At 42.8% G+C, this 26,065-nt stretch overlaps 3 protein-coding genes across 3 annotated transcripts in view; 1 reads left to right on the top strand and 2 right to left on the bottom strand.

Moving 5' to 3' along the window:
* Positions 1-72: 72 nt before the first annotated feature.
* LOC133111913 (synaptotagmin 1-like) lies at positions 73-3,874 on the bottom strand. The gene is made up of 5 exons (XM_061222551.1): positions 3,730-3,874; positions 2,234-3,252; positions 1,509-1,677; positions 391-557; positions 73-222 (listed from the first exon to the last, which is right to left on the bottom strand). Exons 1-5 carry the CDS (start codon positions 3,872-3,874, stop codon positions 73-75), a joined length of 1,650 nt encoding a protein of 549 aa, XP_061078535.1.
* A 2,954-nt stretch (positions 3,875-6,828) lies between these two features.
* On the top strand, positions 6,829-20,913 carry LOC133111021 (semaphorin-7A-like). The gene is made up of 17 exons (XM_061221152.1): positions 6,829-6,971; positions 9,416-9,558; positions 9,823-9,864; positions 10,004-10,105; positions 10,229-10,313; positions 10,444-10,551; positions 10,770-10,912; positions 11,111-11,274; positions 11,783-11,891; positions 12,152-12,332; positions 13,387-13,502; positions 13,850-13,995; positions 14,829-14,881; positions 16,998-17,293; positions 18,062-18,192; positions 19,296-19,348; positions 20,281-20,913. Exons 1-17 carry the CDS (start codon positions 6,881-6,883, stop codon positions 20,601-20,603), a joined length of 2,286 nt encoding a protein of 761 aa, XP_061077136.1. The 5' UTR covers positions 6,829-6,880; the 3' UTR covers positions 20,604-20,913.
* A 4,276-nt stretch (positions 20,914-25,189) lies between these two features.
* The window catches only part of LOC133110966 (AT-rich interactive domain-containing protein 3B-like), a 42,509-nt gene continuing 41,633 nt past the window's right edge, over positions 25,190-26,065 (bottom strand). Inside the window, exon 9 of the mRNA XM_061221091.1 lies at positions 25,190-26,065. This exon is cut by the window's right edge and continues 1,234 nt beyond it. The gene's annotated coding sequence lies outside the window, so the exon portion shown is untranslated.

Raw genomic sequence — 26,065 nt, forward strand, 5'->3', positions numbered from 1 at the left:
GGGAATAGGGAGGGTTATCTGACAGTGGGAGAGAGTGGAGAGCCTGGTGGATAAAGGGGCCAGTCCTTACTTCTATGGTGAATGAGGCTCGATAGCATGCCAGTGTGCCGTCTCCACCTGCCCCCTGTTACACATGTCCCTCCAGTGAGCCTGCCCTGCCTCTGGGGCAACACTGCCAATGACAACACGGCCCAGCTCACAGCTCGTCACATACACCTGCCCCTAAGACAGAGTGTGAAAGAATGTGTGAGAGAGAGATCAGTCGGTTTCCTGTATTACCATTTCTTATTTGACACCAATACGCGGTCTGAAAGTATATATTGTTTATATTGAAAGCAACACATGATCAAACACATGATCTGATTAGTCCAGCATAATTTAGCAGCTTACCTGCATAACTATAAACTCCAGCACAAGGGGCAGCTGGGTGATGTCACCAGGAGGCAGGTCAAAGAGGAAGGGAGTGTTCCACACTGCAATGTGCCCGCCCGCCCTTTCAGTCTCTTTCCTGCCAATCACCGTGCCCTCGTGACGGAGGGTGATTGCCACATAGTGATCTGTGGGGGCAAGCCATCAGTGAGTGATCACAAAACTGTGCATTCATTTAAGTCAAGAATGAGGCTATTACACCACCAAAGCATACACCATGTGTATGAACGGCACACAGTCATAAACCCCCATCATAGATTGGTCCTAACTGCAATATAATGCCCTGCTGAAAAAGAAAAGCTAGGTTTTGAAACAGCTGGTATCTGGGTGACCAGTTCAGACCAGTTCCCAGCCCAACATGGTTTAGCTGACTGACCAGTTCAGACCAGCCCCAAGTTTGATATGGTTTGACCAGCTCAAGTTATGTTTTGAAACAGCTGGTAGCCGGTCAACTCTTACAAGCTGCCAGCACTAGTTGGTTGACCAGATCATATCTGTGTAGCATACATTGTACTGTGTGTTTACAGAGGCCTGAAATACAGCTCACGAGGTAACATCACGCAGGAGGAGTCAGAAGATCATCTTGGGGATTGTGAATAGTGAGAGAGGGATTAAAAAAACAAGGTTATTAAAATCAACATGATCCTCCCCAGCTCTCCAGTCCTGGAAGACAATAGCGTAATCCCCTCTCTAACATCATGGTGCTCTTTATCCCAAACATGGATCACTCTCTAGGATTTACATAACATCACAATGTGCGGTATCCCATTTATAAACCATCACCGGATATTTAAAATACTCTCGCTGTTCTACCTCATCACATCTCCCACTCAGAGTGTTAAGATAAGATGAATTCCAGGAAAATATGGATTTATCAGCATTATCAAAAAAACAAATTGCAACTTCTGGGTGCTCATTTTGCTAATATTAGCAGTGAGGGCTTTGAGTACAGTAAATATTGATCCTCTCTTTGATCCTTTTGATAGTTTTCCTGGGAAATGCTGAAGACTACTGCCACTATTTGCGATAGGCTACACTGGATAGCTCTGAGATATGAAAATGAGGGAGATGTGCGTTACCTTGTACCCCCGTCATTTGGGTCAGCCTGGCCAAATTCACTGCCTTCTGGACGATGACCTTAATGCGATGGGCGATGGCCTGATACTGCAGCAGGATAAAGAGCTCGCCAACATCCCTCTGAGAGCCAGCCCATAGCCTTGGAGCTGGTGGGTCTGGGGAACTCAAACTCTGAGACACAAATAGAAATACACACTAAACAGGGTGGTTCTGTTTGTCCTCTGCGCCACATAGTATTCTCTTGATTCTGTTCACTTAACCCTTATATGACCTTGCAGGCCAGCTGTGCCAAACTTGATTAAAGAAAAGGCACAGTCTATCAATCACATCTAAGAAAACTAATGATATAGCCCAACTGAGTACTACACTGGAGAAAGATTCATGTCTATGTTGGTGGGCTCTAGATTTGTGGGTGAAATCATGCTATACATGCCAATTCACAGAAGCCGGCTGAATATGGCAACTGAAGATAAGATCCAGCAGGGCACACCGTTTATGAAAGTCTATTACAGTGAGGACGAATCAAGTGCTGTGTCTCCCTCACCATGTGAAGTCTATGCAGACCACTGATGCAGGCATCTGTGAGCCAGTCATGGTTTTACACTCAGCAGGTCACACTGTGAGGACCGATCAAAGTTTGCTCTGATTGGAGGAGATCTCTCACTGAAAACAAGTGGTAGCCTGGGAAACCTGACTGACTGTTTAGTTTCACCACGTTGTTCCTTACCATTATGAACCTGGACGTAGATGAGCTTAGCTCCTTGCTGTAGGGGATGGTGTGGTTAGGCTCCCAGTCCAATTCCGAACACAGAAGCTCTAATTCCCCCAGTGGCTCCTCCTTTAGGCCAGAACAGTCTTGGGCGAAGACGGCCATTTGCAGCGTGCATCTGTGGAGGTCTTCCAGCGAGCCCACCGGCAGCGTGAAGCTCTGGCTCTGAAACTCCTGGCTAAGGCTGCATTGCCGAATCGATAAATTCCTTGGGGCGGGGCAGAGAGGGGGCAGGCTGGCATGCACAGAGACCCCTCCCGGGCTGACCTGAGGAGTGCTCGATACGGACAGGACGTCGACCGTCAGAGTGCCCCGGGCCGAGGAGAAGTGCAGGGAGAAGTGCAGCTGAGGGGCCGGCTGGCGACCGCCGCAGCCGGAGCCGTAATGGCGGACGTAGGGCTCCTCCAACAGAGCCGGTGGCGGGAACACGGAATCGGTGGAGGGGGTGCTGAGGGTCGGGCTGGTCAGCCTGCTGCGCTCGCCGTGCAGTAGGTCATCGCCCGTCACAGTGCAGCGGCGCTCCAGCACCCGCCGTTTGATGGAGAGCAGGCCCCACCGGGGCAGGGAGGAGAGGGAGGTGCGGCCGCAGGCGGCGGCGGAGGACGAGAGCGAGGCCACGGACGTGCCGAACCGCCGCAGGGGGAAGAAGGACTTGGGCCGCTCGTTCAGCTCCGAGGCCGCGCGGAAGCGGGGGGCGAAGGGCAGGTCGGCGGAGTCGCCCTCGGACGGCGTGGAGCAGCTCAGCGAGGAGGGCTGGTCCAGGGTGTCCCCGTCCAGCTCCTCGTACTGCTGCTCCGCCGGCGTGGTGCCACCGGAGGGGGAGGAACTCTGGGATGGGGGCGTGGGAGGGGGAGAAATGGCCGCCTCCTTGTCTGGGGGCAGAGTTGCCCTCCGCCTCCAGCAGCACAGAATGCAGCCCAGAATCAGGCTCAAGCAGAAGAGAGCCAGACCTACTCCAAGCAGGAGCTGTAGGTGAACTGTGCAGGGAGACATTTAGACATGCGCCACCTTAAAATAATAAAGGATGTCAGTGTTCAGATAGACGCTGCCCTCTATACACTAACAAATACTAATAATCAGCTTTTTGGAGGAATTTCATTGCAATCAAATTATTAAATTGAAACACTTTTCTTCACCTTATCCATTACCACCTGGTCCTTGAAAACGTCAAAAAATTTAGACTGGTTATTGAATGGTGAGCTACTAAATAAATATTTAAAAGTTGTTATGCAAGCATCCATAAACTCACATGAAACAAAAGGACACTGTCAGCAGATAATCTATGGCAGTTATCAACAGCTCACACATATGAATAAAAGTGATTAAATGCATATGGGAGGATAGTCTTTTTAAGAATATGTGAGGACATTACAATGGAAAGAGAACGGACATATGGTACGCTGTACAAGGAGTGTTCTATAGGAAGATAAATACAGCATAGCGCTACACTGTACCTTCCTGGTGTTTGGTGAACAGGACCTGCACCAGCAGCCAGATGAAAAGTAGGATGATGATGCCCTCGATCATCCCCTTCCAGCAGAACAGGAGTACCGACTGCCACAGCGGCTGGACAGGGCACTCCTCCTCCTGGTAGGGCATGGTGTGAGCTGGGAAACACCACTGCAAGGAGGTACAACTGCCTGTCTTCTGCCACGGGGGAGGGGGGGGGGGCTCGCTGCACAGTTAGCTTTGCATACAGTTAGCACATTTGTACAGTTAGCTTAGCATACCATTAGCTTTGCTACAGTTAGCTTAGCGTAAAGTCAACTTTGTATACAGTTAGCTTAGCATACAGTTAGCTTTGCTACAGTTAGCTCTGCGTACAGTTAGCTTTTTGCGTACAGTTAGCGCATTCGTACACTCCTGCTCTGCCACCCCCGCTGACTCAGATTAGCATCCTGCTCCTGCTTCCTCATTCATCCTCTTCCTCAGGCTGGCCTTCAGCCGGCCTCCGCTCTACGAACAACTTGCCCATCGCTTTCTCTTTTCTGTTTTTCTCTTCTTCTTATCATTCACACACATTCCTTCTTCAGCACTCTCATTCTGTTTTTCCCTCTAAAGATCTTTTTGGAAGCAATAATGATTTGAATTTGTGGCTTCCTCAGTGACAGAGATGGCCCAATGACAGCTGGAGCTACTGGTACTTGCTTGAAAAAAAAAGAAAACCCATCCACAGCATTAAAATATCCGTCTCTTCCACTGCTCACACATGCTTGTGATCAAACTGAGGGTAAAAAATATGCAGTGTAGATCTCCCTCTCCCTCTCCCTCTCACATACAGACACACACACACACACACACACACAAACAAGCCCACCCCTTTCTTCAATCCTCTATCCCCTCCCTTCGGTAACCTGCAATCTGTTCACTTCCATTAGTGCGTTTGCGCTCTGCACTCTGACAGATGACATGTAGACATGATGTCACAGTGTTCACAGTGGGTTTACAGCCTGTCAACTGCTCAAAGAGCTGCTACTCACTGGGCTGGCTTACACTGCTGGCTTTTGGGGACATACAAATAGTATGGGCCCAAAGATGAATGGGGCTTTATTAAAATGAGGGCTACAATGAGTGCCAACTATTGCATTTTGAAAGAATGGCCTAGCCATCCCAGGAGCAATGAAAATGAATAGAGATCAATATGATTAAGCACTCACAAGATAATTATTCAAATTGAACATTGAACAGGAACAAGATGGTTTGTGTGTGTGTGTGTGTGTGTGTGTGTGTGTGTGTGTGTGTGCGTGTGTGTGTGTGTGTGTGTGTGTTCACATGCATGAGTCACAGTATGTGATTGTTTGAGTGTGCTCCTTGCAGATGTATTTCTCACATCTGTGGCTACACCTCTGCCAGACCACTTCCTTCGGCCACCACAGGCCGCTTGGTGCCTCCCCTCTCCGAACTTCCACCTCCCATTCACGACTACTGTCTGTTCTGGCTCCATGGTGGTGGAATGAACTCCCCGTGGAGGTCAGAACAGCAGAATCTCTCAAGCTGCACCTCCTCAAGCTGCACCTTTTCCTGTCCCTCCCTACCTCCCTGTAAACCTCCCCGTGGAGGTCAGAACAGCAGAATCTCTCAAGCTGCACCTCCTCAAGCTGCACCTTTTCCTGTCCCTCCCTACCTCCCTGTAAACCTCCCCGTGGAGGTCAGAACAGCAGAATCTCTCAAGCTGCACCTTTCCCTGTCCCTCCCTACCTCCCTGTAAACCTTAATTGTTGTCTTTACCTGTGATATTTACATATCATATTTTTAAAAAAAGAAAAGAAAAATTTAATCCAATGATCAAATAGGCCCTGGCCCTTATCTTCGTTGTACAGGTAGCAGTTGAAATTGTACTTCCCTCTAGGGTCTTTCAGCGCACTTCAGCATCCCTGGTTATGGGTATGCACTTTGCACTTTGTTGTACGTCACTCTGGATAAGAGTCTCTGCCAAATGCCATGAATGTAACGTGATGTAAAAGTGGTGTTGGTTCTTCTGCCCTTGTCGTCAGGGCAGGACTGGCACCTCATGCTCTTTATCAACAGTATCCCATAATTCCAAATTCCTACAGTAAAAAATCACGCAATCAATGGTGTCTATATCTGGCATGGTGTTCTTCAAAATTGAAGTGGTCTTTCCTGAAAACAGTTTGATTTAAATTTCATATTGATTTTTGAAAAGTGCCATGTATTGAATATGTCTACTATTCTGGAGGAATTTGCAATCCCATAATTCCTAATTCCTACAGTACAAAGGCATGCAATCAATAGTGTTTTTACCTGGCATGGTGTTCTTCAAGATATATTTGGTCTTTTCTGAATACAGTTTGATTTATCTTTTTATTTCTATTATTAAGTGTCATTTATTGCATGCAATTACCATCTTGGAGGATATTACAATCCCATCATTCCAAATTCCTATATTAAAAAGTCACACAGTCATCGAATGTATACCTGGCATGGTGCTCTTCAAGTTGTAAGTAGTTTTTCCTGAAAACAATTTGAGTAATTTTTTTATTGATACCTGTCCCATGTAGAGAATACAATTCCTATATTAAAAAGTCACACAATCAATGGTGTCTATACCTGGCATGGTGTTCTTCAAGATGTAATTGATATTTTCTGAAAACAGTTTGATTAATGCAATTACCATCTTGGAGGATTTTGCAATCCTATAATTCCAAATTCCTACAGTAAAAAGTCATATAATCAATTGTATTTATATCTGACATGGTGTTCTTCAAGATGTAAGTGGTCCTTCCTGATTTTTAAATAGTTAATAGTCTGAATTATTGAATTTGATTGCCATTTTGGATTAATTTACAATCCCATAATTTCACATTCCTACAGTAAAAAGTTACGCAATCAATAGCATGTTTACCAGGGATGGTGCTCTTCAAGATCTACCTGGTATTTCCTTAAAACAGTTTGATTTACATTTCTTTTATAGATTAAAAAAAAACTGCCATGTAGAGAATACGATTAAAATGAAATACATTTTAAGACATATTGCTATTTCAAAAGTGGGCGTTTCTGTAGAGTGTAGATCAAGTGCGCAAAACGACGGTTTTAGAAGTGCGGATGGCATGACCGCAGTATCTCAGAGCATGTCTTCTGGAGAGAATGTTACACTTCATATGGATATTATACGTCTTTTGTACTTCGAATGCTTCGGAGTACCACCACAGTCCGCGGATCATTCTGACCGAGAAAGGTAAAGAACCAATGAGCCTCCGGGGAACATTCAGCTGCAACATTCAAGAGACATAAATTATATCTTCGCAAATACAGTACATTAATCGGGAGGCATTTACAGTATAGGTAATTTACTGTTATTGCATACAGTTTAATAAACTTTTAAGTGTTTCCTCACTTAATATTATATATTGACAAACATATGGTTGCACTCACCTTTTATCGTGACTTACATGTTTACATAGATTAGGCTACCATCTGTACATATAAACTAACAGACATTCAAAACGGACATCTTGTATTCTACCGGGAACCCTTTAAAATCTCAAGAGTAATTCTTCATTACTGAATTAATTGCAACCGCCTATCGGATCGTATGCACGTCTTTCACTCATTCAAAACTTATTACGAAATGATCCAAGTAAGATCAGAGCCATCCTGTAAAATGCTAGTTTTGGAGGTAGCAAAACAACATACTAGTTGTTAATCATACGTGTGTTATTACCCGATATGTGCTCCCGGTGTTATTTGGTGAGTGAACATTTGAGGGGCTAATAAATATAAAATCTAGTAAATTTTTGATAACCTGTACTTATTTATGTAGGCTACTTTTATTGTTATAATATAACATGGGACCTATTTTCGCTGAGTTAAATAAAACATACACACATCGAACACTTTATTAGGACCATTTTTATTACACCTACTTATTCATGGGATTATCGAATCAGTCAATTGTGTGGCAGAAGCGCAATGCATACAATCATGGAGATACTGGCCAGGAGCTTCAGTTAACGTTCACATCAACCATCAGAATGGGAAAAAATGTGTCTAAGTGACTTTGACCATGGAATGATTGTTGGTGCCTGACAGGGTGGTTTGAGTATCTCAGAAACTCCTGGGATTTGCACACACACTAGTTTCTAGAGTATGCCAAGAATGGTGCAAAAGAACTAAACTAGTTCTGCAGACGGAAACGCCATGTTAATGAGAGACGTCAGAGGAGAATGGCCAGACTGATCAAAGCTGACAAGAAGGTGACGGTAATGCAAATAACCACACATTACAACAGTGATATGCAGAAGAGCATTTCTGAACGCAAAACGCTTCATAACTCCAGCAGTAGAAGTCAAAAAAAATAAGCTTAATAAAGTGCTCACTGAGTGTATGTTTCACCCTTTACCATTATGCTTTATACTTGAAAAAGCTGTATATAGCCGACCCACTTATGCACTTATGTTCACAATTGCTTACTGTTATCACTTCACTATTACACGGACATACATGACATATTGGATGTTAAATACAGATTGTTCATAGTCCAGGACAATGAACCGACTCAAAACAGTCGTCCTGGGGACGGTTTTTCTTTCCATTTGAAATTAATTCTTCTCAACAATACCTACATTGTGTATCTTCAAAACAGTTGCAGTACTGATCGAGCAATTATCACGCCTCTTTAATGTTTCAAACACAGCGCGCATTGTTCATGAAAAATAGTTCACTTTGTTCACATATTTTCTTGAGCACAATTGCCGAACAACTATACAATTGTTCACAAGTAAAATACGTGGGACATGTACACTGTATTGTAATTATCCATTTTTATTAACAGAGGCACGATTGTCCGAACCACACTTGCATGCAAAACACGAAAATCGCCAGCCTCGTCGTTTCGCCTTTTGGTAACGCTGTACTACGCTATTCCAATTAATCCAGAAAATCTCATAAAAATCCGTTTGGTAGTTTTTATTTAAAAAACATGAGTGAAAATGTTAGCATTTTTGTAGGAGTTTGCTTTGCGCTCTTCAACAAACTTTTAAAAGCGTTTTACAGTTTCTTATCCAATTAGAACACGTCCTACTTTTAAATGGACTAGTGCCTTTTCCTAAAATCGGGTTTTCATGTGCTACGGTTGTTATTAAAATTAATATTTTGAGAACGAGGCCCCGTTGAAAATGAATAGTGAAAATTAAACTCGTCTGTTAGCCTGTGTAAGGCATTACGCAACTGCAAGTGGAATATTGTGAAATCTTTCTGATAAGAGAATATTTGATTGAATCCTCTGCAGCCTGCCCACTGGTACATGTTGTTTGAAATAGACCACCATAGTTACAGTACCCATAGCAGTTATTAATGCATTGTGTGTGGGAAGCCTTGTCAGTGCAAAGGTCAAGATAATGTTCTCGGTGCTTCTGTGAATTTCCTGCCTTTTTTGGCTTTTGCCAATCATTATCTCTTTGTTAAAACACAGTTTTTGGCTTGAATATTATTGTATCACACTAGTTATAATAAAATAATAGACATTTCAAATGTCTATTCATAGTGTTTTCATTCTTTTTGTTTTTTACCATCAGCATTCTGTACATATATTTAACTTAGAGAGAAAGTATGATGATGCAAGCCTGAAAACTCCCAGTGTTTTTGGGAGAATTAAATACATTTTGTTCCGTGTGCTTTCAGATATTCCATTCAGGAGGCACAGCCTTAACGGGACGCACACCCGCACTGAGCTTATTCTGGGACCAGACGATGGTGGAATTTACGTTGGGGGCCACAGAACGCTGTCCTACATTGATTTTCAGATGCCTAATCAGTCAAAAGAGGTAGGATAGGGTTTGTCCCCACCCCTTTCTTCCTGGACAGCAACAAGTGGGGCGTATGAATGTAAACAGAAAACCAGACATGAATATGAAAAATAATAAATGTACAAAAATGCAGAATAAACTAAAAGACATACTATAATTATACTATAATTCTGCTTAGACTTTAGCTGCATGGGTTAACTGGAATAAACTATAATACATGTGTAGGTGCCTGGTAATTCTACTACTGTATATCTCTTATTTCCTTTTTTGCGGCTTGACTAGGTCACCTTGTTTGAAAAGGAATGCAGGGACAAACAAACAACAGTGAGTTATTAAAACAATGTAATGCTTGAGCTACATTCGCAGTTAAACTGGCAAACTCCAAGGGAATTCATTTAATAAATGCTGCATTACTCTGAAATACTTTGTTAGATTGGTAACTAAATCTTAATTATATTTTTAGGGCAGCTGCGATTATGACATCACCATCCTACATAAAATTAAAAATGGAACAGAAATGTTTGTTTGTGGAACAAACGGCATTCTCCCCGTGTGCTGCCAGATGGTAGGACAGATCATAATCCTATCACACTCCTTTATATTTATTTAGGAATCACAAGGTTCTGCTGCATTGTAATACACTGTCCAGGATTAACCATCATTAAGGACAGCAGTATTCTCTTTCCAGGCACAACTTGGCTCCTGCTCATCATCTTCAGCTGAAGGAATGGCTCCATTCTCTGTGAAAGAGAAAGCACCATCCCTCTACATTGGTAAGTCATTTGCAAAAACATGAGTGAATTGAAATGAAGTTAACTTCATACTGTGGGAGTTTGGGACAAAGTGGTGAATTACGTCTGAGGTACGACTGTTTCTTTCCGATTTTTTCTGCACCTTACTCAGAGGACGAGCTGTACACCACTGCCAACCTTTACGCCCAAGGCGATGGGGTGGGTATCCGTAGACACTTTGGGAAAAGAGGCAAAATCTCATCACGTGCCAATAAAACAGGTCAGCGGATTTGCTTCTTCTGGATTGCAATCATTCAACAATGAAATACGCTGTTAAAGACATAACTGAGAACCCAGAGATAGGAGCGCACAAGCATTTGTCTAGCATTAGCAAGTGTCCTGAGCAGGGTGCTATTATTTGAACACTCACACCTGTACTAATGTATCCCAACACGACTGTTGAAAAATAGCTGTAAAGGTCTGATTTTGGCCCTGCAGAACAGAGGTTTGTTGCCATGGCAGCAAGTGGACCCAGGACTGACCGACTTCAGGACAGAATCTACATGTTCATGGAGGAGAAGAATTTGGATAAGCATCCGGATTCTGACCATTGGGTTTCCCGGGTTATCCAGGTGTGCAAGGTAATAAGTGCACCTCCTTTTCAGAAGAAAACTGGAACTGATCAAGGGTTTAAAAGTGTTTTTGAAGTGGGGGGGGGGGGGGGGGGGAAATATTACCCTCTGCTAGAATACCTCAGCACTCTACCTTAAGTGTAGAGATGGGACCATAACCATGAGACCATAACCATGACGTTGACCGGATGTACTTCTCTGCTCCAGGCAGATCGCGGTGGAACCAAAAATATTCTGGAGAGGCTGTGGACCTCTCTCATGAGTGCCCGGCTTTACTGTGGAATTCACTTCAGCAGGCTCCTGGATGTGGACGTCCTGCATGCTACCAACTGGAGAGATAGCAAGGTCTACGCACTTTTCACCAACCCCTGGTACGACATCTCTGCCAGCCACGCTCCACTGCTGCTGCCGTTTCACGAGTGAAACTTAAGAACATACAGTTACACACTGAATACAGTTTACAATGTCACTACGTAGAACATACTTTAGAATGTCACATCTATTTCCTGGACATTATGCCACTTGAGTGTGATACACGTAGTTGTGAGAACATTGTTTTGAAGCAATTGAACATACACCAGATGTATTGTGTTAAATACTGTATGAATATGTACCTTCAAATGCAAATTAAATCAATTAATGCAAATTAAATTCAAATACAAAGAGAAGCTAAGGACAAGGTGGCTTAGGGGTAAAAATGTAGTGTACATTCTTGCTGTCTTTATGGAGAAATATTATTTTTGCTTTAGCCTAAATGTGAAATAGATGTTTCAAACCCCATATAAGCTCATCCAAAGAACAGCTTTCTGTCCAAGGCCTCACATTTTCTCCCACTGTAACGAAAGAGAAGAAAACTCTGAGCTGTGTGGTCTTCTACAGGGGCATGAGGGCAGTGTGTGTGTACACCATGGGCACTATCGACAAGGTCTTCAAGAACTCTAAATTCAAAAACAGTGCAGGCTCTGCCCAGGATGTTCGACGTAGAGAGGTATGAAACCTAGACTGTAGTGGCATTAAAATTGAACACATTCCCTTCCCTGCTTTGAAGTATGTGAGCTTCAGCATAACAGTCATGTACAGTAACGGTGTTTTTACTGATCTAATGAACCCAGTTTCTGTATAATGAGACAGGATTGACATGAGTGAAAAGGTGGAAATATCACCTCTATATAAACGGGCCATATTTCTCTCGGGAGGGAAATTATGTTCACTGGTGTGGCGTTCCTCTGAGTTTTGCAATTCTCACAGTGTGTCAAAAACAGCCAGACTCTGCCCAGGGAAGTGCTAAAGCAAATGAAGGACTACCAAGAGATGGAAGATTGGATCAGACCGATGAGTGGCAGCTCCCCCTTCATGGTCAGTCACCGCCACTACAGGCACATCAGGGCCGCTAGCGTGATACCACACATCGTCTTATTCCTATCGCTGGGTGAGTCCTCACAGATCACACATTTTAACGGTTAAACTGTTCATCTTCGTGCCCTGTTATTGTCCTTACATGACTTATAGCAACATTAGTTTAAAATTACATATACCCGTAGTCCAGATATTTGTGTAAAATACATTTGTATCTCTTAGTACAATATCACACTCTGTGACTAACACAAGTGGATTAGGCTAGGCAGGGGCCAACCCCCCCCAGGAGCAATGTAGGGTTAAGCACATTGCTCAACAGCTGCCCTGATCTTATTGTGGCTACACTTGGGCTAGAGCGACCAACCTCTGGGGTCCCAGTTAAGCAACTTAGCTACAAGGCTACAGCCTGCCCATGGAGTCTCTCTCATCTCCTGCTTTTTCTCCATACACACAGTTCAGTCCAGTAAAGTTGCACAGCTCCCAATCCCCAACAAATTTGGCTCACATAGAACATTAGTTGATTAGTTGGTTTTAATTCTGTAATTCATGAGGCTAAATTATTAAAAAGATACATAACTTAAGTGGCCTCAGCTAAGTGTTTCATTAATCACTGGAATTATATTATTCCATTGCTTCAAGTCCTGACATGAGCCCAATAGCAGTTCATAGGTAGCAGTTAGTAGCTTTTTTTATTTGTTATTATTGCTGCTAAAGGTGGTACAAGCAGTTATTAAGTTTAAGGGGGGAATTACTTTTTCACTGGGGTGATATGGATGTTTGATACCTTTTTTTTCATTAAGTAAATCAAATAATAATCTAAATAAATGTGTTTTTTGTTTACTCAAGTTCCCTTTGTTTAATATTACATTTTGTCTAAAGATCAGAAAACATATAGTGCGGCAAATATGCAATAATAGAGGAAATGAGGAAATACTTTTTCACATCACAGTAAAGGGCGTATTACTAGGTTGCAGTTTCCCTAGGGATAGACCTACACGTGAGGCATTGCAGGTATAATCCTTCAACAAAATCAGCCTACCCAAATGATTTGCAAATGACTACGTCTTCAGTGACGCGAGTCAGGCGGAAAGCACGGGATAAGCAGGATGTTGTTCTTACTCACACAGACAGTGGGAAGGTACAGGCAGTGCTCGCAGAGACGGATCCACCTTTCGTCATAGCCGAGCTGCAGCCTTTCAGGAACAGAACCCACATCCAGAACGTGCTGCTGCAGCCAGCCACGGTGTGTCCCACTGTCCTCTCACTGTCTGTGTTAGGCCTACTCTCAGTGCCTAGGCCAACCTGTGGAAACTCGCCAGAAGGTATAACCAAATTAAAACTCAGGGCCAGGATTACATTTCTATGGTTTTATGGTTTGGCTTGGGGCTTTCCAGGTACAAAAGCAATGTAGAAGAGTTAGACGGTATTGCTTTAAGAGATTGAGAAGAGGCTATCGTAGCATTCATGCTATACTATAATGTATTATAATGAGCACTCTGCTGGAGATGCAGCAGCACTAGTAGCAGTAGCAGTAGCAGTAGCTGTGATGGCACTCACCAGTGATGAGTCCTCTTCCTCATGACCGTACAGAACAAGATGTATGTGAGCACCAGCAGTGAGGTGGTGGAACTGGACCTGCTCAGATGTACGAAATACGGCCAACGGTGCGAGGACTGTGTCCAGGCCAGAGACCCCTACTGCGGCTGGGACGGGACCCGATGCACTGCTGCCTCCAAGTAAGACTCAGCACACCGCATGGCAGGCGTCCGGGATATTCCCATCCCGGAGGGCCGGTGTGTACGCAGGTTTATTACTTACCATGTTTAAATGAGCTAATAGGCCGTATACACAAACACTGATTCATTCGTAGATTAGATCACAATAAAACATGTAATACTGAGAACAGCTGTAATTTATGTGCTTATCAAGAAATGCAGGTAAAACGTCAGATGGCATATGCAGGCTAATTAAATAATGAAGGCTGTAGTCGACAAGAACACCAGAAACGGATACGGCCCTTGTTGCCATACGGAATATGCCCATCCACAGCAGGATGTTTAAGTGTAAACACATCCTGCCATTTCAGAAAAGGTCAAGTTGTGGCTCAAAAATAAGTTTTAACACGACACTAACTGGCAAGAAAAATCGCCTGCTTTCATCCCAGCTTAATGTGCATGGTGTGCTTTTTTCGTTCTGAAAATGTACATACTGGTGTCACACGGCAACCATTTTGAGTCAACTCTGTCAACTTTAAAAACACAAGCAGGGTTTATCCTCAGCAAATGTTAATGAAGCAAAACATGAGAAACATGAGATGCTGGAAGCATCAAAAAACAGGTCCTGTCACCTTTGTGACCGCAGGGCCTGTTAACGTAGTGCAAACAAAATAATGGCTAGTCAAATAGTATACACAGAGCTATAGGGAGGGGAAAGAGCCACCTCACATTTCCTACGATTGCAGTTGACCCTTTTGTTGAAAAATATCGAGTAAAGGTAGATTTTTGATAACCTATTCTTAGTCGATTGTCTATTTATAACTGACATATCATTTGTGCGCCTCTTTAAACAGTGCAACGGTTCAGGATGTGATGCATGGAAACTATAAGGTGTGTGAAGAGGCAGGTAAGACATTTAAAGTGTGCATTTACCAACAATCAATTTGTGAATGGTACAATATCGGTTTAATTTGTTAATGCAGCATGTAACCCCCCAATCCTCCTCATTGCACCAAACCCAGAATTCCTGCTGTTGGTTATGCTGGCTCTGGGCCACCTCTCAAACTCTGATTAAATAAAATTTGGTTATAATAATGGATATTTTGGGATAAATCTTTCATTAAAATTTTAAACATTGTCCTTTCTTTTAAAGGGGTAACATGGTGGTTGGTCAAACTTTCTAGGTTTTTATATGCAATTTGCACAAGAGGTCATTGAAGAAACACAATGAAAGTATTAAATATGTCCGTTCTTTAGTTTTGGAGAAGTAGGCATAAGTGTTTTAAAATGATCTTTATATGCATCACACAAGGATAACCACTCCCCTTATCCCTCCCCTATAGCTCGTAGTTTGCACCGCTGGCCTCCAGGCAAGACAGTTTGACTAATGTCAGGTTCACTTAAATTAGAGTGCCTTTTAAGGACTGTTAGACTATTTCCGGTTATATTAGACTATTTCAAAAGCTTTCATGAGGTGACATTATCGATAATGTGAGTTAGCTTTCATAAGGACGTTATAGTTGTGCTTTTATCTTAACTTGGATAGTTAGCTAGCAAAAATTATCATTGGATAAGTCAGCATCCTTTCCTTAGCTATCGATAATTGATATACTAAGTTAGCTAGCTTATAAAAATATTCCAAGAAGAGCGTGTAGTGGGAGCACGGCCTGTCAATCATAGCAAATTGATAGCTCTCATTACCATGCCAAGACAGTTTGGGTGAACTTTTATAGTGGGAAATTTAGGCTGAGTGTGTTTATTTCCATTCAATGCTTTTTAACAGAGAAAATAATGTAAACGGTTCTGTTTGGATAAATACAACTTAACGACTGGTTTCTGCTGCAGTAATTAGGAGTACTAAGGCATTTATTGAATGACATTAACTCATTAAATTACATTAAATGACCAAACACAAATCCATAATAGATTTTAATTCCAAAAACATTTCAAATGCGGAGAAACATCAATTAGAAGGTCAAAATTCAGGGAAAATTTTTTCTAAAAAAATCAGGGAATTTTTATGGGGAAACCGGTTAAAACCGACAATGATGAACTTAATATTAAACTATGTAATTATTATTTAATTAATCTGATGCAGGACTTTTGTGTTCACAATCAAAGGAGTCTCCTCCTGAATCTTTAACTCTAGCCACTCAACCTGGATAGCTAGAGGTGATGCTACAGGTATCACCAGTACTAACAGAAACACACCAATGCTGTCCATTTCCAGCCCCTTTGTGAACTTCAGCAGTTGTCATTAAGGAAAAGCAATTCCAAGGGTAACTGGTTTTTGAACAAGCCCTGTCAGTTTGTCGTTTTACTTTGCTGTACTTGTGCTACAGTGCTTCACCACCATCACTGCAGTAGCTAGAAGAAGTACAGGCAGGTGCACAGATTCAGCAAATGTGCGCAAAGATTGCCAGTGCTTCAGAGAGGTGACTGAACATGGTTATTTTAACGTATTTTCAAGGTAGAAATCCTGCGCAGTATGCCTTTAAATGTTTAGTTCAATTGTATGCAAGTGGAACAAAATCTAAACCCATTTCAGCAAAGCATTTTTTGGTTTTGCTTTTACATTTAAATGTGTGCATCACAATTTCTGAAGGCGGAGTAATGCACGATTTGTAGTAATAACACGCTGTCTGTCCTGACAGTAATTCAGTTCCAAGGAATGGACTTCCATGTGACAAGTTTTACTGCATGCAAAGATATGCAAACAGCAGGGAAAAAAGTGACCGTGTGCAGGTTGCTGCCAGTAGCTAAGAAGGAAATGATACAAGACATCCACAATACCACTGAATTTTTATGAGATGTTATAGTGTAAAAAACAACAGGTAGTCTTAAATCAAAACCAGTGAATGTGTTGGTTTTCATCTTGCCAAATAAGCTAGTTGAGTTCTCCATGTCCAGTCATGGTTTGATTTTTTAAATGTATTCCTCCACAAACAGACCAAAACCTAGGTGCAGATGTAATGGGTTTAAGTTGAATGATTTTTGTGTGTGTTTGTGTACGTGTCCCTCAGGTAAGACCGACGAATATGTTGCACCCCGCACGGTGTACAGCCTCCCCCTATTAGCCGAGTACTTCCTGCTGTGCCCCCTCAAGTCTGGCCATGCCGAATACAGCTGGATCCATCGAGGAAGGAGGCTAGAGTGCCTGCTGGCAGAGGGGCACTGTCTGCTGCTCATAGAGAACATGACCGCCGAACAGGAAGGCAACTACAGTTGCATGTCCACAGAGGGCGGCTACGAGAAGACCCTGATTCAGTACGAGCTGCGGTTAATCACAGACCACAACCAGAACAAGCCACAAACCACGGTGTGTCCCACAGTGCAGCTTATTTCATTTACTTAAGTGTTCTGCTGCTGTAGCCCATCCACCTAAGAGTTTTGAAGCGTTGTGTGTTCAGAGATACTCTTCTGCATACCACTGTTGTAATGCATGGTTATTTTCATTACTATCTGCCCGCAGAACTGCTGCTCACTGGATTTCTTTTGCTTTTCACACAATTCTCTCGAGAGTTGTGTGTGAAAATCCCTGGAGATCAGATTCTGAGATACTCAAACCACCCTGTTTGGCACCAACAATCATTTCACGGTCAAAGTCACTTAGATCACATTTCTTCCCCATTCTGACATTAGGTCTGAAAAACAGCTGAACCCCTCCTCTTTACCACGTCTGCATGCTTTTATGCATTTACTTGCTGCCACATGATTGGCTGATTAAATATTTGCATGAACAAGCTGGTGTATAGGCCTACCGAATAAAGTGGTCACCGAGTGTATAATGCTATTGAAATTAAATTGTAGGGCCAGGTTTACATTTCCATGGCTCTAAACTAGGTTTGTGGCTTTTTTATGCTAAGTACTTTCTTATCTGAATTACACAGGTAATGCGGAAGAGCTAGACATTATTGCTTTTGGAAAAGGAGAAGTGGTTATGTAGTACAACGAACCCCCTATTCACAATGGTTGGACTGGCAGTTCTGTTGGCTAGAGAATTAGCAGCTGTAGCAGCACTAGTAGCAGTAGTAGTGATTTCTCTCATCAGTAATCAGTCAGACATCTCGTCCTCATGACCATGCAGACTGTGAGCCCCACAAGCGAAGTTCCGGAAGCAGACAGATGTACGAAATATGGCCAACGGTGCAAGGACTGTGTCCAGGCCAGAGACCCCTACTGCGACTGGAACGGGACCCAATGCACCGCTGCCTCCAAGTAAGACTCACCATAGAGCAGGGGTTCAGGCAAATCTGGTACTAGAGGGCTGGTGTGTGTATGCAGGTTTTGGTTTCCACCAATGTATGGTTAAATGAGCCAACTGGCTGCATACACCAACACTGGTCCACTCTACATACTACAGAAATATGAGAACAGTCCTCAGCTGTCAATCATGTGCTTATCAAGAAAACTATTCAAAATTTCAGATGGCATATTAGGGCTAATTAAGTAATTAAGGCCATAATGGAATGAAGGTGATTATGGCATGGACATCAAAAACAGATATGGCCCTCGTTGCCCACCTCTGACATATGGGATATGCCCATAAGTCTAGCCACAGAAGTATGTTTAAATGTAAACACACCATGCCATTTAAGAAAAGGTCAAGTTGTTCCTTACCTGCATTTGGAGCTCTTGTAAAAATAGGAAAGGTTTTACCACAATATTGACTGGCAATTAACCAAAACACCTGGGGCCTGTATTCCAAAACATGGTTACAGAGTTAGCTGGATAACTGCAGAGTAAAACCCCGACCCCTCCAAACCTGGAGTATGGACTGAAGTAATGAGCTATTCTGGGTTTTACTCAGTGCAGAAAGATATCCAACTAACTCCATGATCCTGCATCATGATACAGGCCCCTGCTATGATCCTAGCTTAATACTTAAGGGGTGCTTGTGTAAATGTAAAATGTACACATACTGGAGCCATCCGTATGTGTGAGACCGCATGAGTAAACGTGGCAGCAGTGGAATGGTCAGCTCTGCCTTTAAAAACACAAGGCGGGTTTATCCTTAGCAAATATTACTCAAGAAAAACACAGGACTGCCTCTGGAAACAAACAAACAACAAAAAAAAAACAGGCCCTGTGAGCTTCAGGTCCTAACTGCAGGCCCTGCGAACAAAATATGAATATGGCTAGTGAAACAGTATGCATAGGGTCATAGAAACGAGCCAGTCTCTCACATACTCCCTGCCAATGTTGTCTAATTAGTACGGCTTATATTGTTGGAATATCTTGAGTAAAGCTGTTGGACTGGTAATTACGTTTCTAGTTAACCATTTCTAGCCGATTCTTCATTTGTGCATCTTTTTAAACAGCAACCCGGTTCAGGACGTGGAGCATGGAAACTATAAAGTTTGTGAAGAGGCAGGTAAGACATTTAAAGTGTGTATTTACCGGAGATCCATTTCTGAAAGATAGAATATCGGTTTAATTTGTTAATGCATGTAGCCTCCCATTCCTCATTGCACCATACCTTTCTGATGAAAGCCAGTATTTCTGCTGTTGGTTATGTTTTGTTTAAACAAACCATGATGCATTACCTCGCTGGCTCTGGGCCACCTCACAAGGCTGTATTAGATCTCCCAAAGACCTGGGAGAAAAAAGTTGAAGTATTTTTTGACATAATACAAGTGTCTTGGATGACAAAAATATGCTGCAATGCTTCAAACTTTTAGCTTCAAACCCTGACTCTTGTAGTGTAGGTTTCTGCATAGTAGAATACAAGGTTTCTGGAGGTTGAGGCCCCCGATAGCAGACAGAGATCAATTGTTGGGTCTTAGGAGGCACAGAAATGCTTATGCAATATAAAATTATTTTGCATGTAAAAGGTTGCATGATTCATGGGAATAATACACTGCCTATCACGACAGTTCCAAGGTGTGTGACGCATGATTCATGGAAATAATATACTCTCTGTCCTGGCAGTAACCAATTTTACTGCATACAAAGATATGCAAACAGCAGCAAAAAACAGTCATCATCGATGGTGACAGAGGCTGCCGACTGCACAAGAAACGCACAATAATATTGCATTTTAATCAAATGCTAGTATAAATAGTGTAAAATACTGTTGTCTATGGCCAATCTTGGTTCTTTGCCCCCCAAAAAGTATTTTTTTATTATTTTTTATATACCGTTTTAGTATTAGCATTTATATTAGTGTAGTTTATTTTGTTTCCAGTGATAATTTTGTGTTCCTCAGGTAAGAACGATATGCACCCCAAAACAAAACGGAACAAAAACCCATTATATCTGCACCTAGGTTAAGTTGAATGATTTTTGTGCGTGTGTGTCCCTCAGGTAAGACACCCCGCATGGAGTGCAGCCTCTCCCTATTGGCCAAGCACTTCCTGCTGTGCCCCCTCAAGTCTGGCCATGCCGAATACAGCTGGATCCACCGAGGAAGGAGGCTAGAGTGCTTGCCGGGAGAGGGGCACTGTCTGCTGCTCATAGAGAACATGTCCGCCGAACAGGAAGGCAACTACAGCTGCATGTCCACAGAGGGCGGCCACAAGAGGACCCTGATTCAGTACGAGCTGCGGTTGGAGAGCAGGGCCAGAGGGCTGGCCTCATGTGCACTGCCCTTAATCTTCCTCCTGGTCTCCCTCATTCTGCTCAACTAGCCAAACCGGCAGCCTTTCAAACCCCTGCAGTGTTTACTAGGAGGACTCAGTTTCTCATTTGTTCACCAAGCCCCAGTGCAATGATGGGGGACACAGTGAAGGAGGAGACAGGGAGGGGAATTAAACATGAGAGGCACCAAAAGTGTAGCAGTTGTTTTGAAGCAGAAGTGAAAAACATTTCACTAAATATCCTTAATTAGTATTTCTATACAATAAGTATTTTGGGAAATCTTAGAAATGGTTATATACTCTACATTATAAATAGAGCACTTTGTAAAAAAAGCGCCATATATATATATATCTACACACACACTGAGCACTTTATTAGGAACTTTTCTTTATTACACCTACATATTAATGCGATTATCTAATCAACCAATTGTGTGCCAGCAGTGCAATGCCTACAATTTGGGTCAGGAGCTTCAATTAATGTTCACATCAACCATCAGAATGGGGAAAAATGTGATCCAAGTGACTTTGAATGATTGTTGGTGCCAGATAGTGGTTTGAATATCTCAAACTGCTGATCTCCTGTGATTTTCATGCACAACAGTCTAGAGCAGAGATCACCAACCATGGTCATGGAGAGCTACTGGGTCTGCTGGTTGTTGTTTTCACCTTAAAATCAGCACCCTGTTGAGACCCAGCTAACCAGGTGAGGTGAGTTAGCGGTGTAATCATCTGCTCTAAATGATAAATTAAGTGCTTACTTTCCTCCACTGGCTGCCTGTCATGGCTCACATCAAATTCAACATTGGTGCTAGCCTTCCAAGCAGTTAAGGGGTCTTACCCAGCTTACCTACCAAAAAATCATCAGACCCTATACCCCTGCCATTCCTCTTCGTTCAGCCTCCACATGCCGCTTGGCACCTCCCCCTCTCCGAACCTCCACCTCACGCTCACGACTACTGTCTGTTCTGGCTCCACGGTGGTGGAACGAACTCCGCGTTGAGGTCAGAACTGTAGAATCTCTCCCCACCTTCAAGCGCAAACTGAAGACGCACCTATTCAAGCAGCACCTCTCCCTGTCCCTCCCTACCTCCCTCCCTGTGAACCTTAATTGTTGTCTTTGTGATTTACTTTGTGTATCAGTATTTTTAGTTGGCTAGGTAAGCAGTATTTGGATAGTTGAGTTTGGTCACTTTTGCTTTGTTGTTTGTTTGTTTATTTGTTCATTAAAAAAAAGAAAAGGAAAAAAAAGGCCCTGGTCCTTATCTTTGTTGTACAGGTAAGCAGTTGAAATTGTACTTCCCTCTAGGGTCTTTCAGCACACTTATCCCTGGTTATGGGTATGCACTTTGTTGTACGTTGCTCTGGATAAGAGCGTCTGCCAAATGCCATTAATGTAATGTAATGTAAAAGTGCAGAGTAACAGTGAAAACCAGCAGACCCAGTAGCTCTCCAGGACCAGGGTTGGTGACCTCTGGTCTAGTGTTTGCAGAGAATGGTGCAGAAAACAAGAAAAACATCCAGTGAGCAACAGTTCTGCAGGCAAAACCGTGTTGTTAATGAGAGGTCAGAAGAGAAGGACCAGATTGGTCAAAGCTGGCAGGAAGGAACGCAAATAACCACACATTACAAGAGTGGTATGCAGAAGAGCATCTCTGAACACACAATGTCTCAAACCTCAAAAGACCAATAAGTCCAAAAAATAAAGTGCTCACTAGGTGTAGCTATATACTGTCCATTATAGAGTAGTTTGTACTCCATTAAAAAAAACTATCAAAATATATATTTATATATTTAACTACATTTATTTTTAAGCAAATCCACCATTATTATGCGTTTTATTTATTCCTATAGTTATTATTCCTATATACTTATAGTTAGAATTGGCTTGCTGTTGGGAGGTATAGCAGGGTACTAAATATGGAATGGAGAATTCAGTGTTGAGTCTCCACACTGGTATTGTGAGCCTGATAATAATAAGCGTATTTAACCATTACTGCTCTCGTTCTTCCCCTTTTACTCCATACTGCGCTACAAAGCCACAGTCCCTTAACATGAGATCACAACCCCAGGAACATCCCCCTCCTCTTCAGCATGTCAGATAGGCTGACCAGATTCCTGTGTATGCGATGCAGTCAGAATGTACACTAACGGCAAGCAGAATCAGAAAAACCATTGAAATACGGACTAAAATACGCAAAAATACGCGATATTTTTTCAGAACAGGTCGAAGGCGTGAAATACAGGATGTCTGGTCACCCTCATGACAGAGAAGTCAGAATGTGAGATGAATTCTGACCATGAAGTGTGTCAACCTGTATACTGTCCACCACAAATTTCCCCCTATGGCTCTCCAGAGCTGGGGGCGGGGATCCACACAATGTTGTAATTTCCTCCTGTGTGAAAGATATTTGCACTACAGATTCAAACAATTTCGGCACGGTTCCAGAGGCCACACTGGGTCTGTGGAGTGAGGCAGAACAGAACAGGAGGTACAGTAGCTGAATAAGCTCTAGATCACACACACTATTATCCCAGCTCCCGACACTACAGGAGTCAGAGGGAGTCTGGTGGGGTTCACTGGATCCTCTCCAAATAACAAATAAGGCGCAGATGAACTGGAGGACTTATTCAAATACAGACCGGAGCGGAGTCGTGAAGGCTGGAGGGTAATGGGCCCCCGAAGGCAGCCGCGCCCCAGAGGCTAAAACACCACACCACAGAGAGGCCAGATATAAAGTAAAACTTTATCATGACATACATGTTTAAAGCCCTGAGAAACACATCCTGATTTTACTTCTGCCAACAAAACTGAATGTGTCAAAAATCACCGTTGGGAAAGTGCTCCACTTTTAAATACACTTTTACAATCAGCACAAACCAATTTTACAAGCATCCATATGTTTTGTTTTCATTAAAGATGTAATAATAATAATAATAATAATAATAATAATAATAATAATACAAAATATGCACATACCCCACAGATTGATTTTATAATGGAGCATTGTACACATTTCAAATCACAAAAAGTTTGATAAATGAGGTATTCAATATCCACTTGCATACACACCTGGAATACACAGATCAGGTTATATTTCAAATAAATGTAAAATCCAAGCCATCCAGAGACAAGGTTCTGCAGAATAAAGGATTTCCTGAGCACTCATCTCACCGGAAATACAGAAGACAAAAAAGCAAAGCCACAAAGTCAAAACAAAACCCCAAACTGTCTAAAACTAAAAGCCTAACATCGAGCAAGGCCATGCCACATGTGAACTTAGCCACTGTCTTTAAAAAAGGAACGATCCCCAGTCCGTGAGCATTAAGATGAGCACTTCAGCACAGCCCCACACCACAGGTCACAGGCAAACACGAAACCAAGCCTCAGCTGTGAACTGAATCACTGAATCACTGAATCACTGAATCAGCTGCAGTCACGACTTGAGACTCAAAACCTTAAGAACATATTACCTCCCAGCCACTTTCACACACAGTCACACACAAATACACTGCATACTAAACTACAATATCCATTAAGGCATCTCAGCATTGGATTTATGCATATCTAAGCCACACACACACACACACACACACACTCACACTCACACACTCATGCACGCACTCACACACTCACACACTCACACAGAGAAATAGCTGAAGGTACTCGGGGCATAGCGGAACTCCTGTTTCGTAAACAAACTCTACAAATACAGAACACAGCCTGCGCCCAACTTAAAACAATCTTTGTCGTAAGTCTGAAAGTTGCTCCAGCAGGCCGGTCTCATATGCACACAATCACTGAGAGACCAGACAAGGCTGGAAAAAGCCCATCAAAGCCTAGTCACATTAGGAACCAGCAACATGGTTTCTGAATAAAAACACTAATTTCTTCATTATCTCTAAAAAATAAATCTGAAACAGCGACTGCGTTCACCATGATTGTTCCCACATAAAAACTCCCTTAAACAAGACTGGGGATGCTCCAACTAAAAACAATAAATATTAAAATTCTTACATTTTAAAAGAAAGTAGTAGTTCAAATGAGTGATATTTGGTTTTTTAACCATGGTACTTTAAGCATATTAATAAATCTTCAAATGACAGAGCTTGAAGCATAAAAAAAGACCTTGAATCAGACCTTTAAAAAAAAAAAGAAAAAAAAAAAGGTAATTACAAGTGAATATATTAAGGCAGCAACTACCACTATTCATATTTTCCCAATTTCTGTGAAACATATGGTCTTACATTTTCATGCAAAAGCAGTCACTGGTAATGGACCAGGTGAAAACGGGGATACTTGCAATGCCGTAATGGCTGGTGACCCGCTCAATACGTGGTCCTGGACCACACAATCTTGTCTGAGGTACTATAGCACTGAAAATACTAAGGCAGCGGCAGGCACACATTCCACCATATAAACCCATGGACAGAGATCTCCCGTGACAACATGGTATGTGTGAACACACCTGCATCTCCAGCCTGAACGTCAATGCGTTCAGACGCATGCTGCGTTCAGAGAGAAGCGGCCATTTTCAGCCGTTGGGCCGCTCAAATCTGGAGTACCGCTGATTCGCCTGTAAGCCACAAGGCCCTGAGGGGGTGTCCAATAGGAGGTGGAGGAATGGGGGGTGGGGGGGTGGGTGGCCTAAGCATGTGGGGACCGACAGTTATGATGATCTGGCAGTTCAACAAGAGATTGTTTGTTAAAACTCTCATAACAAACCAGCCTTATCCGCTTTGCCACACTGACATCAGACAAGAGGGGGGGGGGAAGAATCAACATGCGGGGGCAATCGACTCGTCTTCTGCATCAAACCATTCTTTAATTACAAAGCACCAGCTCAACCTGAACAGTTACACACTGTGCCCACACAAGGGTTAAAGTGGACTTAAGGACTGGGAGACAGACAGACTGGGCTGATCTTTGGCATTCAGCTGTGCGGTAAATCTGTGAGGCAAACGCGGTCGACTGGAAAAACGAAGGTGTTAAATACTGGCCACCTGATTGTACCCAAGCAGGTCACTTAACTTTTTAAAAAATATCTTGAGATATGAAAGGCAGGATGGGAAGGGGAGCGCCGGCTCCATGGTAACATGGCGTTCATCGGACACCCAGCGGTGAGGTCGTCAAAGTCAAATCCAGCCGGCGGCCCAGAGTCCTGATTCAGCACTCCTGTGCAGACGGTAGGTGGTGACAGAGTTTCAAATGAAGTCAAGTCTCGCCAGTTTGATTGCATGAGGTATGTAATGTTGTTGTTCTCCGTTTAGAGTCTCTGAGGTATTTCTTTGAAACAGTCTCGTACGGTCGCGGATTTGCTTTCCTTGTTTTTTTGGTTTGAAGCTTTTTTGTGATGAAGTGAGCCCTGTGGAGACACCTCTGTTCTTCCTGAGAAATTTTCCAATATGGAAAGCGAAAATGAGGTCTGAAATTGAAATGGCAGTTTACAAAAGACGTCCGGTGTTGATGTAGAGAAAAAAAAAGAAAATAATTCTTGTACGTTTTTACTTGT

Source organism: Conger conger, chromosome 15, assembly GCF_963514075.1.
Source record: "Conger conger chromosome 15, fConCon1.1, whole genome shotgun sequence".
Classification (NCBI taxonomy): domain Eukaryota; kingdom Metazoa; phylum Chordata; class Actinopteri; order Anguilliformes; family Congridae; genus Conger; species Conger conger.